Source organism: Salvia hispanica, chromosome 1 (assembly GCF_023119035.1).
Source record: "Salvia hispanica cultivar TCC Black 2014 chromosome 1, UniMelb_Shisp_WGS_1.0, whole genome shotgun sequence".
NCBI classification, from domain to species: Eukaryota; Viridiplantae; Streptophyta; class Magnoliopsida; order Lamiales; family Lamiaceae; genus Salvia; species Salvia hispanica.
Genome location: NC_062965.1, coordinates 48,584,411 through 48,596,903, shown reverse-complemented (window position 1 = coordinate 48,596,903; position 12,493 = coordinate 48,584,411). Strand labels below are relative to the sequence as shown.

General features: G+C 33.8%; 2 protein-coding genes across 2 annotated transcripts; both read left to right on the top strand.

Moving 5' to 3' along the window:
• Positions 1–1,090: 1,090 nt before the first annotated feature.
• On the top strand, positions 1,091–6,025 carry LOC125212074 (uncharacterized protein At1g01500-like). Its single transcript, XM_048112116.1, has 2 exons — positions 1,091–1,982; positions 5,320–6,025. The coding sequence occupies exons 1-2, from the start codon at positions 1,299–1,301 to the stop codon at positions 5,548–5,550; spliced, it is 915 nt and encodes a 304-aa protein (XP_047968073.1). The 5' UTR covers positions 1,091–1,298; the 3' UTR covers positions 5,551–6,025.
• Positions 6,026–7,772: 1,747 nt separating this feature from the next.
• On the top strand, positions 7,773–9,500 carry LOC125212113. The gene is made up of 6 exons (XM_048112179.1): positions 7,773–7,832; positions 7,926–7,988; positions 8,067–8,114; positions 8,216–8,269; positions 8,928–8,985; positions 9,272–9,500. Exons 1-6 carry the CDS (start codon positions 7,791–7,793, stop codon positions 9,313–9,315), a joined length of 309 nt encoding a protein of 102 aa, XP_047968136.1. The 5' UTR covers positions 7,773–7,790; the 3' UTR covers positions 9,316–9,500.
• The last annotated feature ends 2,993 nt before the right edge of the window (positions 9,501–12,493 follow it).

Sequence of the window (12,493 nt, the reverse complement as noted above, 5' to 3'; positions counted from 1 at the left end):
ATTTTCGTCTCAAAACAGTGCAAAAGGATCGTTTTTTTTATTAACCCTTAATCCAGAGACTACTAATGATATTTTTAAAGTCCAAGACCCATTTTCGAGATAAACTCATAGTCCATGGACCATTTTTGAAGTTCAATCTAATAATAAAATATCATATTGCTCTTATTTTATTCTTTTTTCAACTATATATTTTTATCATTTTTTTACTTAATAATTAATACTCACTCCGTCCCAAGATAAGTGACTTGTATTCCTTTTTTGGGGTGTCCTACTATAAGTGACTTATTTCCATTTTTAGCAAAAAGTCATCTCTCTTACTTTATTCTCCACCTATTTTATTCTCTCTTCTGTCCTCTACTTTTCCCTCTATCATACTTTACTCTCTTCACTTTAACTTATTTAAATACCATTCCTTAATTCTCGTGCCCAAAAGAAATAGGTCACTTAGAGCATCTCCAAGGGAAGAGGTAGATGGAGAGGTAAACTAATATAACTACCATATTTACCTTTTTTTCGTGAAAAATCATTCTCCAAGGAGAAAAGTATTTGAGAATGTATTATTCATTTTCCCATTTTGAAGAGGTATTTTTACCTCTCCATTGATGGAGAGGTAAAATCATATAACCACCATATTTACCTTCCTTTCATAAAAAATCATTCTCCAAGGGGAAAGACTATATTTACCTTCTTTTCATAAAAAATCATTCTCCAAAGGGAAAGGTATTTGAGAAGATATTATACTTTATATTTTTTTAATGTTTTTGTACTATTTTATTTTTTTAAATGATATACCTTTCTATATACCTTTTATTTTTGGAGTTGATAAATTTTTAGAAAGATATATTGCACATTTTGAGAAGATATAAACATGATGTACCATTTTCATTTATTTTCTCCGGTTGAAGTTGATCTTATATTGGGACGGCGAAATATCATTTGTAAATTTAGTGATCTATAAATAGTGAGGTCAAATATTGACTAGAGTCCGAAAAACCATAGCACCCAATATGGGCCCCACAGGGGGGCGTGTATAGATTTTCCCTCATTCTTGTCAGATTCCACTCGCGATCAGCGCGTCTGTTGATCACGCTCACTTGTCCTCGTGTCTCTCTCTCTCCCTTTTCTCCCTATTGTTCTTATTTTCGTTTCATTTTCCCCAATCTCAAATCACCCTCGGAAAAGAACCCTAAATTCCACAACAATTTGATCACCCCTTGAATTCCTCAATGAACCGAATACTGTGATTTCTATTCGAGAATTTCAGAATTAGATTGTTCGAATCTTAGGGTTTTGGGAGAATGGGCAAAAACGAGGACGATTTGCAGCTATCGATTTACAGGCCGCTGAAATTCACCGGCGGGTGTTTGGAAATCCGCCTCTTCTACGTCCGAATCGCCTCCTGCGCGGTGGAAAACCTCCCGGACCAGCTGAAGCTCCGCCACCTCCGGCGGGAGGTGGGCGTTTCCTTGGAAATCAACGGCAAGCGTATCCCCTCTTCCGACGCCGTCTCCATCACTCTCCGCCGCGATCGCGTCAACAAGGACTCGTCCGAGGTGACCTACGTGAGCACCGATAGCGTCAGGATATCGGGCCCCGCGGAATTCGAGGTGTGCGAGGAGAGGGATGATTTGGATTTGATTCTATGTGGCTCGTTGGAGAAGGCTGATGCGTGGAGCAATGAGAGCGCGTTGGATAACGATTCGAAATCGGGGTGGAGTATCGAGTGCTATGCTGCGACGCCTATCACGAATAAGAGCTCGGCGCTCCTGCAGCCGAGGAAAGGGGGATGCTCCCCATCCATCGAGGTTTACGTAGCCGGGTGTTGTTCGGGAACGCCTGTGATTTTGATGAAGACGGTGTTGGTTAGCCCGCGGAGGAAGGCGCGGCAAGGACTGATGCTTGATGCAATTCCCGAGGATGAGGAGATGGGCAAGGAACAAGGGAGTTTGAGTAATGGGCTGGTCAGACAGCGAAAACTGCAGGTAATTTTGGATTTAGGCGTAATGTTTGGTGTTGAGAGTCTCTTTTTTTTTTTTTTTTTTTTTTTTAAATTTAAATGGGTATTTTAGCTAAGATTGGTATGCTGGTCACTTAATTTATGCTTAGAGCTAGGATATCTGAAAGAGGTTGAATATGGTAGGCTGGAGCTGAAGCAATTAGTTGCGGAGGGATATAAGCAAAAACTAAATTAGTTTGTGCTATTATGAATGCGTAGTGTGTGATTTAGGACTGCAGATTGATAGATATCCCGCAATTAGGTTATAAATCGTGTACCTAATGAAACTGAATCTTAGTTTTAGGCTGAGCATAGAGCCGATTTATTTTGATGATACCATGATACTGGCGGCATTTTTTGGATATTCTCTCGATTGAAAATCTTATCATTCATAGTTACTCCTTATTTTATGTGATGTTAGTATTATAGGAAAACTATGACTCAAGTTCACGATCCATCAGATAAGTCCTACTTTTGGCATAGGGGGGAGCGTACTTTGGTGATAGCATGGATAGATAAAAATAGTATAGGCTAATCCATCACATACTTTGATGGATTGAAGAACTTTGGGTATGTTGGATCATGCAATCATTCAAACACTAAATCCTATGCATTGTAAACCCGAGCTGCCATCGAAAGTGAGCATCCTTTTGATGAATATAGGAAATCATCCCAGTCAAATGATCATATATTAAAAAAGATGATATACTTGAGGCTTGTTGCCAGTAGTTGTACATTTTTCATTAATATGATGTGGGGATTCTCCTGAAGTTTTACTCCTAAAAGAACAGTATCAGTAAGGTACTCCGTATTAAATTCCAGTCATCTCCTTTGAATCTCCAAACTAAGGACGTTTCCTGTTAATGATAATTCTCCTTCATGTACTATCTTCCATTCTGGTTTGTACTTTGCGTTGCTGGGTCCTTAGATCTGCCAAGGATAGGTGCCTTAGGCTTATTGAGGCACCGAGCAGCCCTTGCTTTTTTCCAAATTGTCTCCGCCTGAACTTTCCTGGGATGCTTATCCCTAGCTTCTCACTAGCAACTTTTAGAACATTTCCTTTTAGAGTGAACTACGGCCCCTGTAGGAAATTATCATTTGGGTATCCTTTTATATAGTGTAATGTTATTTGACTGTCTTTTTCACTGTTTCGCTTTATTTTATGAGCAAAACGCCCTTCCACCCTGAAGGGATAGTTTAGTCACTCTCCCCTCTCTCTCTCCCCCATCTTTCACGTCAATGGCTGGCTGGCATTTCTTCTCTCTCTCTCTCTCTATCCCCTCTTTCTCGTTCTTTCCCCTCTCATATCTTCTTCTTCCTTTTTCTTTCAGTTCATTTTGTTCTTTATTTTTATTTTTATTGTCCACCACTTTCATGGCATAGACCGCCCTTCCTCAGCTGAGATGGCAAAGGTAAACCCTCCCGATATAGCCACTGCTGATCTGCCGCACGAAGCCGAAGTTGTGGAAGCTGGCATCAGGCGGATTGCAATGAACTATAATTAACATAATTTTAATTTGAAGTTTTGTGGTGTGGACGTGTGGTAGAGTTGAAATAGGAATGTGTGGGGATGATCATGAAGTTGAAATAGGAATGTGTGGGGATGATCATGAATAAACTGTGGAAAAAGGTGACAAAGAACATGCGTGTATTCAAAATTTAGGCAGAAGGGAGTGAGATAAGGCTCAAGCTAAGTAAGAATATACTATTAATGAAGCTTTTTTTGAAAGTAGGGGAATTGGTTGAAGGGAAACAAACTTTTTCCTATGTATATTTAGTTAACAGCGAATAAGGTTTCCGTGCTCTCACATAAAACACAGATGTGTGTGTTTTTATGTTTTTAGTGAGAGACTGAGAAAGGGGGGAGGGAGAGAGAGAAAGATGGGGAAAGGGGGTGAATATTGAAAGTTTAGGAGGAATGCAGGAGCAAATCGAAAAGAAATCAAGCTAAAAAGTCCTTCAAATGATATTAACCCATTGTAAAAAGTACAAATCCAAATGATATTTTGTATAAGGGATAAATGATCAATCCCCATAGCATAGGGATATTGGATAATTTAAGCAACAACTAGTTCTAATGCAGAAACCTGCATGTATAAACCTTCTATTTTGGGCATTGTAACATCCTAGAAAACATGGATGATTACAGATTGATTTAAGGAAAGTACCATGGCTAGCTGCAAAAGTTGAACACCATCTTTCAATTTCCAATCGATTGCACTAGTTGCAGAAGGCAAACCTAGAAAATGAACTTTGGTTGAGGAGAGTTGATAGGGTTGTGTTGATTTTATGAAAAAGGTAAAGTCTAATTTCCGGTTCATGTGAATACTCATGCTCTAGGCTCATCTCCCACTACAACTGAGATGTATAAAAGTTTTAGTGTAGGCTTTGCACTTCCTCTTTTTAATTTAAATATCAGATTTTCCAAATGATTTGAGGAGCCCTTTGGCTTTACTTCCCAAGTTCCCATCAAGATTCAAGAGTATGGTTGAGGATGCACTATAGCTTATTAAATGTAATATATCTTCAACACCTCACTGTGTCAAGATTCCAAATCCAATTTCACCTTGCGTGGGGTTTAATTCTAAATCAGGGCACACAAGTTTTGCTTCTATGTACTTGGTACCTTTTTTCTTGTAGTGGTTCTACACTGGCCATTCCTTGACAGGGGAGTAGTTTCTGGGTGATAATTCCTATTTTTTTAAGTGAGTCTTATTTTGTAATTCTAAATTAGAAAGCAAGAGTATGAATCTGGGTATGCAGTCTACTGTAAAAAGCAGACCATCCATGTAAGGTAACCACTAACTAGATGTATATTGTAGAACAGTTCTCTTTACTGTTTGGAATGTCCCATGCTTTCTCATTCACATAGAACAATGACATCAAATGTCCCATGAGTTTGACCATGAATTTTGTTTGGAAGGAACATGAGAAATCTGATTCCTTGTAGGCTAATGATAGTTAACTCGTAAAATTTAGAATTTGTGCACTTGGACTCTTGGAGTATCTCCCGAAGATATCACATGTCCAGTGGAAATATTAGTGAGTGGATCCTGTTAAATTAAATCTAGGAAATAACAGAATCATGCAAATGACTTTGTGGAGAGCTTTAAGACGTACTTTGGCTCTTTGCTCCACTTGTTACCATTTTGGCATTATGCTGCAGAACAGAAAAAAATGTTGTCATACGTTGTTTTGCTGGTAAGCCTATCCAGCTATGCTTCACAGGGTATCCCATTTTCAGAGTGGGTGTTGAAAGAGATTTAACTCTTAGTGTCTTGATGTTAAGTTCTCTTGTTCAATCGGTTGGTTTTCTTCTGCAGTTAATGCCGGCTGATATGGATGATGATGAGTCGGAGGGGAAAGCTGCATACAGCTATTACTCTGAAGATATGTATCCTGGTGAAGACGGGCAGCTCTCGTGGTTCAATGCTGGTGTAAGGGTTGGTGTTGGGATAGGGCTAGGTATGTGCCTCGGTGTTGGAATTGGTGTCGGGCTGCTGATGCGATCCTACCAAGCCACAACCAGGGGTTTCAGGAGGAGGTTCTTCTAATCCAGTCATCCCCACTTAGAGAAAAAACGTAGGAGATCACATTGGAGATGGAAGCATACCACCACACCATAACGCAGCTACAGAAGTGAGAGGCTCTATTGTATATAGCATACCAGGGGGTTGTTCACAAGTTGTCTCTCATAAAAATGGTGCTGGTGCTGCCTTGAGGGAGGGTGTCGTCGTCTTACAGTGTGTGTGCCACGGGGGGAATGTTTGTGATATTATTGGCCTTGTGTGAAGTACTCTTCTTGTGTATCTTCCCTTTTACATGTATATCCTCTATTTTCCCCCAAAAGATCATTTTTGTGTAGTTCTTTTCTTTTTTTTCCCTTTTCACTCAGAAAGTCCAGAGATGTTAAGCCAATTTTGTTTCCTTCACTGTCCGAATAAGTAGTAGCCAATGCTGCTTTTGGTGTAGAGTTGTATATTTGTAACGCATTGCTGTAGAGAGTTGGATTGTGTTGTTCGAGATCAATGCCTTCTCACTTTCTAAGGACGGTATATCATTCTCTCTATCTTTGTAAGTTATTGCAATATGATATTGAAGCGCTGTGTACAGTTAATTGTCATTACTTTGTCTTTGAATAAACATTCTCAAGTCTCAACTGTCATTTTTTGCTTTTTAGAAATTGGATGAAAAGAAAATGGATAATGTTACTCTCCTGGTTAATTGGTTGCACTGAAAATCAATAGCTACATTATTTGCATAAAATACAAGGATAAGTGGAGAGTTTGATGCTACTTCCTATATTCCAACGTGAAATTGGATACTTACCTGTTACCATATCAAAAAATTCAAAAAAATATGTTTATTCGTATATCGGTCTAGGATTGCGATATGTTCAAAATTCAACTTTATCTCAGAATACAAAATTAAAATACGGAAGTCATTTTAGATAACACATGGAGTATGTTATTTTTAGCTTATTTTAGATGACTTAAAACAATCGAAAAATGATTTTCGTATTTTTCTAATCCGAATTTTCTAAATTAACTAAAAACGATCTAAAAGCAGCATCCCTTTTGTCGAAACTAATGATTTTATACTTCGTTTGATAAGTTAGTAATGCCTAGATATAGATACTTATATGACTATTTCTAAGTGCTTGATATCATAGTTAGCCTATTATGTCAGCCCGTGATTTTCTCTATGGCCCATCCGAGCCTGCAAATTTTTCCTTAAAATACAAAGATATGTATCTCACAAATTTGGTCGGATAGCATTTCTACCTCATTTATTATGATTTATTAATATAAAATCTAGATAATATCTTGTCTACCAAACAATAATGAAAAAACCTTCATCCGAGCTTATCTTGACACGAAACCCGCATTTCCTATCTTATTTAACAAATCTTGTTATATCTCATCTTTCTTATCAAACGAGCCCTTGAACTATAAGATAGGATTAAATTTTGTTCCCACTATTCGACCAACCATAACTTATGTCGATATTTTGGTATATATTGGTAAACTAACTAGTAACAAGTTTTATACTATGACTATTTTCTTACTCTATAAATAAATAAAACAAAGCAAATAAATGTAAATTAGTATTACGATGCCATGTGGGAAAAAACGCGTAACAGTATATTTAACTGAAATTTTATTGAACATAGTACCAAATAGATATATTTACTTCCTGTTATCATGAAATATTTATTTAAATGGGGAATGAAATAAAATTTGAAGCAATCATTTTGTAAAAAAATATTCGTTCTAGATAAGTACGGCATGAGGGGAATTTCAGTATCTACCCCTAATTGATTCCCTCTGTTTTTATTCATTCATTTTCCCTTTGGCCTTTGCTCATTGAAACAGAGAAACCCGCCCGCACGCCCGCACGCCCGCACGCGATCGATCCACAGTTGAAACAGCTTTGAACTAGCTGCCTTACTTAGGTAACTCCAGATCGCCAATTATTTTTGTGGATTTTGTTCTACTTTAATTCGCTTGCAACCCCAATCGATCTTAGTTACTTGTTATATGCTATTGCTTCAATTTTTAGTGTTTCAGCGTTTTTTGTAGCATGTTTGTATTTCAGTTTGATCCATCATTCATAGAAGCTTAATTTAGTTGTTTGGATGTATTGAAATGGAGGTGGAAAGATTTCGAGATTTATGAATTTATTTTTTTGGATCAGAGTCAGAAAATGTTTATTGATTTAGATCCTGCGCAGTAGGATAATTTATTTGAAAGGTGAACGATTGATAATTTATTTAGATCAAGGGGAGATTGTCATGGAGGATGCTGAAAAGTCCCTGCCAACAGCACAGCAGGAAGTTGTGTCCAGATCACGTTCTTTTTGCATATTGATAAATGCAGTCGATGTTCATATTGTAATAGTAGCTCTTTTATGTGTTCCTCTTTTTCAGGAGGCAGTTGTCAAGAAAAAATATGGAGGAATGATGCCAAAGAAACCACCACTTATTTCTAAGGTATTGTCTGATGTCTCCTTCCGTGCTTTTGTCGTTTATCCTGAGGTTTCTTTCTGAAGTTGCTCCATTTGATGTCAGGATCATGAACGGGCCTATTTTGACTCAGCTGATTGGGCATTGGGAAAGGTAGCCGTTTATGGAATTCGCACCATATATGCTTTTGTAACTTGTGGTAGTGGAAACTGATATGTTAATCTCGTTGCATCACCAATGTTTTATGGTCATAGCAAGGTGCAGGGAAGCCTAAAGGACCACTTGAGGCTCTCCGGCCAAAGTTACAGGTGACTAGATCTACTTTATATATGTAGCCTGTTAAGTTCACATGAATTGTATCTATTCATTTGCTGAGAATTTTGAATTTATTATGGCTTCTCCACCATGTTGGTTTACAATATTACTTTTGGCCTTTCCCTTAAAGGGGTCATCGGTATCAATTAGTATCTGATGTGTTCTTGCTTCAAGATATTTTACTAATAGAAGCTTCCCGTTTCATTCGCAACCACCCGAAGTTCTCCTTGCAATTGCTATTCTTATACTACTCCGTATAATACTGTGCCCCATTCATGTGGATGGGATTTTCATTGGTTTTGCCTGTGCATGGTTTATTCTAGCTTCAGGTGTTCTCTTCCTGGACTGTTATTAGCTATTTTGGTAGGGTATACTATAATTTTGGACCTATAGAGATCACATTGAAATTAATGATGCTATGCACCAATTTCTTTCATTCTATTGATATTTAAAATTGAATGAAAGCGTTCAATATTTGTACATCACTCTCTATGATATTTGCAGTTTTTGAGTAGCAAACTTGGACAAAGTAATACTTGTATATAGATGGTATCTAGTGGATAATGAAAATTGGGTAGCCACTTCATGTGTTTGTTTCTTCCCTTTTTCCTGTGTCATGACATTTTTCTCCTTTGGATATTTGTTTCCTAGCCTACACAACAGCAGACACGTTACCGCAAGTCTCCCTATGCACCAGCAGAAGGTGAAGGTATGCCTGGTTCTCTATCTTTCTTTATTTCTTGAAGATAAAACATTCTATAAATCATTTTATTAAGCTTGAAATTGCTTAATGTCTGTAAATAACTTTGTTTCTGTATTCTAATCCTCCCTACAAAGAAGTCTAAAACGTAGCAGTTAGTTTTTTCCATAAGAAGCAGCTCACCAGCCTCATGAGTCATGATCCGTCTGACCCCTCACCAATAGGGTGTTTTGAGGGGGAAAAAAAATCTTAGTTGCTCGCGGAGGTGGTTAACAAAATCTACTATCTTGTGTAGAAGGACATACACCGCCATCGGAAGATGCAAGTGCAAATGAATGAGAAGCAAATGCTAATCCATCTGGTCGGAAAGTTCCTCCAACATTACCTGCATCCCATCAATTAGTGAAATAAAATGTGAAAACATGTTATTCTGAAGAGATGAATTGCTTGCTGCTGTAATTTGATGCTTTCCTGATCTGTGACTGCTGTCAGACTATTTTAGCTATCAATTCTAAATTTCTAAAGTCCCTAGTGAGTTCAGAGCTTTATAATACAAACTCAATTTACTTCTGTGTATTTATTGCTATCCCAAATATCAATTTTATTAAGGGTAGTGATAAATTAACAAAAATTGTATATACAAAATTGGACATTTTAGATATTTTACCTTCACAATAGTTAATACATTACATATTTACCCTTTTATAACTATTTATGGAAGGGTGAGTTTCTAAGTTTAATACCTGCACATTTACTAAAGATAATTCAATCTATTATAAAGCCACATAGTTATAGCTAAATCAAAATTAAAAAGATAAATTTACCAAGTTCTTCACCATGCATTATTATAAATATTGGACAAGTATTTGAAGAATATTAAATTTATTCTATTTTCTCAACACTCAAATACGTATACCTTATGCAATAAAATCTAATGAATAAATTGACATATAAAATGTTAGTAGTCAATAGAAAAAAGTCACATAATAGTATTGTTATCCAATTAGTTAAATATTGTTATTTTTATATTTAGTATTACAATCCAACTAATAGAAAATTATTATTACGATTAATCAGTAATAAAAAAATAAACTAAAATAATAATAGTTATTCAAAACAAACTACTTCATTGCGTAGTAGAAATTACATAAATTATAAAAATAACTTGTAATATACTTAATTAATTAGTATTACCATCCAACTAATTAAATATCATTCCATCAATTTTTTTGGGTATTGTATATCTTTACTCGAAAATTATGAAATGAATATAAAACAGTAAAAAATGAATATTAACAAATAACAGTCATTTATATCCAACAATTTTAATACTCTTATTAGTAAATATTAAAATTGTAAATTATTAAACAACCACCGTTTACTTAATTTGTTAGTACTGTCATCAAACTAATTGATGATCATTTAATCGATTTTTTTTATATTCAATATTTTGACTCAAAACCATGAAAAATAAAATAATTATCATTAAGTTGATTTCATTGTATTCTCAACATCCAGAATAAAAAATCATGCAATGAAATTAAAATTGACATGATATTTAAAAAATAATTTAAATAATTTTTATTTGCATCGAACTATTTCATGATGGAACAATTCTAAAAATTATAAATACAAATGCAACTACTTGTATATGTACTTAATTTCTACTACTATAAACACCCTTCATTTTAATTTTTAGCATTACCGTCCAACTAGTTGAAAATTATTATTTTGATTAATCGGTAATAAAAAAATAAACTAAAACAATAATAGTTATTAAAAACAAACTTTTTCATTGTGTAATAAAAATTACATAAATTATAAAAATAATTATTTGTAAATATACTTAATTAATTAATATCTCATCCAACTAAATTACGTCGATTTCTTTGAGTATTGTATATTACTCAAAATTTTGAAATGAACATAAAATAGTAAAAAATAAATATTAACAAATGACAGTCATTCGTATCCAACTATATTAATACTCTATTAGTAAATTTTAAAATTGTAAGTTATAAAACAACCATTATGTATCTTTACCTAATTTCCTAATATTATCATCACACTAACTGATAATGATTATATCAATTTTTTTGTATATTCAATATCTTGACTCAAAAACCATGAAACAAATTAAATTTGTTGTAAAATAATAACAATAATCATTCATATCCGACTAATAGTTCAACTATTTTAAAATTGTAAATTATAAAATAACTACGATAAAAACTGTGTAAACTATAAAAATGATAGTAAAAGAATATGTATTTAACTTATGAGTACCCTCATTCAACAAATTAATCATCATTAAGTCGAACTCATTTTATTCGATGCATCCAGAATAAAAAAATCATGCAATGAAATCAAAATTAATACAATTTAAAAAATAAGTTAAAAAATTATTTTCCTCGAACTATTTCATGATTGAATGTTCTAAAAATTATAAATATAAATGCAAGTATGCAACTAGTATTTAATTTCTACTATAAACACCCTTCATGTTAATTAAAAAAGAAATAATAATTAATATTTCCTTAATATAAAAATACTCATAACTAAAAGTAAATGAAAATAAAAAGTATTCATATATATGCTTTTGGATATATAATGAAAAAGGGAACAAGCTAAGGAAAAATAGCATTAAAGGAAAATAACACAAAAATAAAAAAGATATTGCAAGAAATGTTAAATCATTATGGCTATAATATTTTCTCATTTAGTCCACATATCAAATATAGAAATGCTTTACTGCTATAATTTATTTTTTTCATATATTAAATTATTATATTGTCACAACATTGATGATTTATATCGTATGATAATTTGAAATAAAAAATTAACAAAAAATAATCAAAAAACTTATGAAAAATAATATGAATGACAAAAAACTAGATACTAAAGTATAAATGATCAAATATGAATTTCTTTCAAAAATATTTACGTTACTATATTAAATTATATAGTACTACTAGTAATTATTTTATAATTAAATATAGTACTTTAATTATGTAGTGTGTTAATTAGTATTACCATAATTAATTCATAATCTAAATCAATGATGCGTTTCTAAACTAAAATAAGGATAAATTAGTCATAAAATTATATCTTAAAAGATAGAACTAAATTAAAGGGTATATTGTATATACAATTTTTGTTAATTTATCTTTTTCCTTTTTTAAATTTTGAATTCTTAAGCTGTACATTGGTTAGTTTTAGAAGCGAGATAAATCGAAACGAACAACGCTAAACGTGTGTCGAACGAGAGTGGTGCTCACATAAGGAGCCCACATAAGGTGATATTACGTTGAACTTACTATTAACCGGCCTTGGATATGAATATGATATTTTATAATCTTATTTATTTTCGATAAATGATTATTTCAATATTTTTATTTAGAAACTTGAAATTTATACTTCAAAAAACAGATGATTTATAACTCTATAATAAACAATAAATATTACTACAACATCAAATTTACTACTCCCTCCGTCCACGAAAATTCATCCCAGTTTA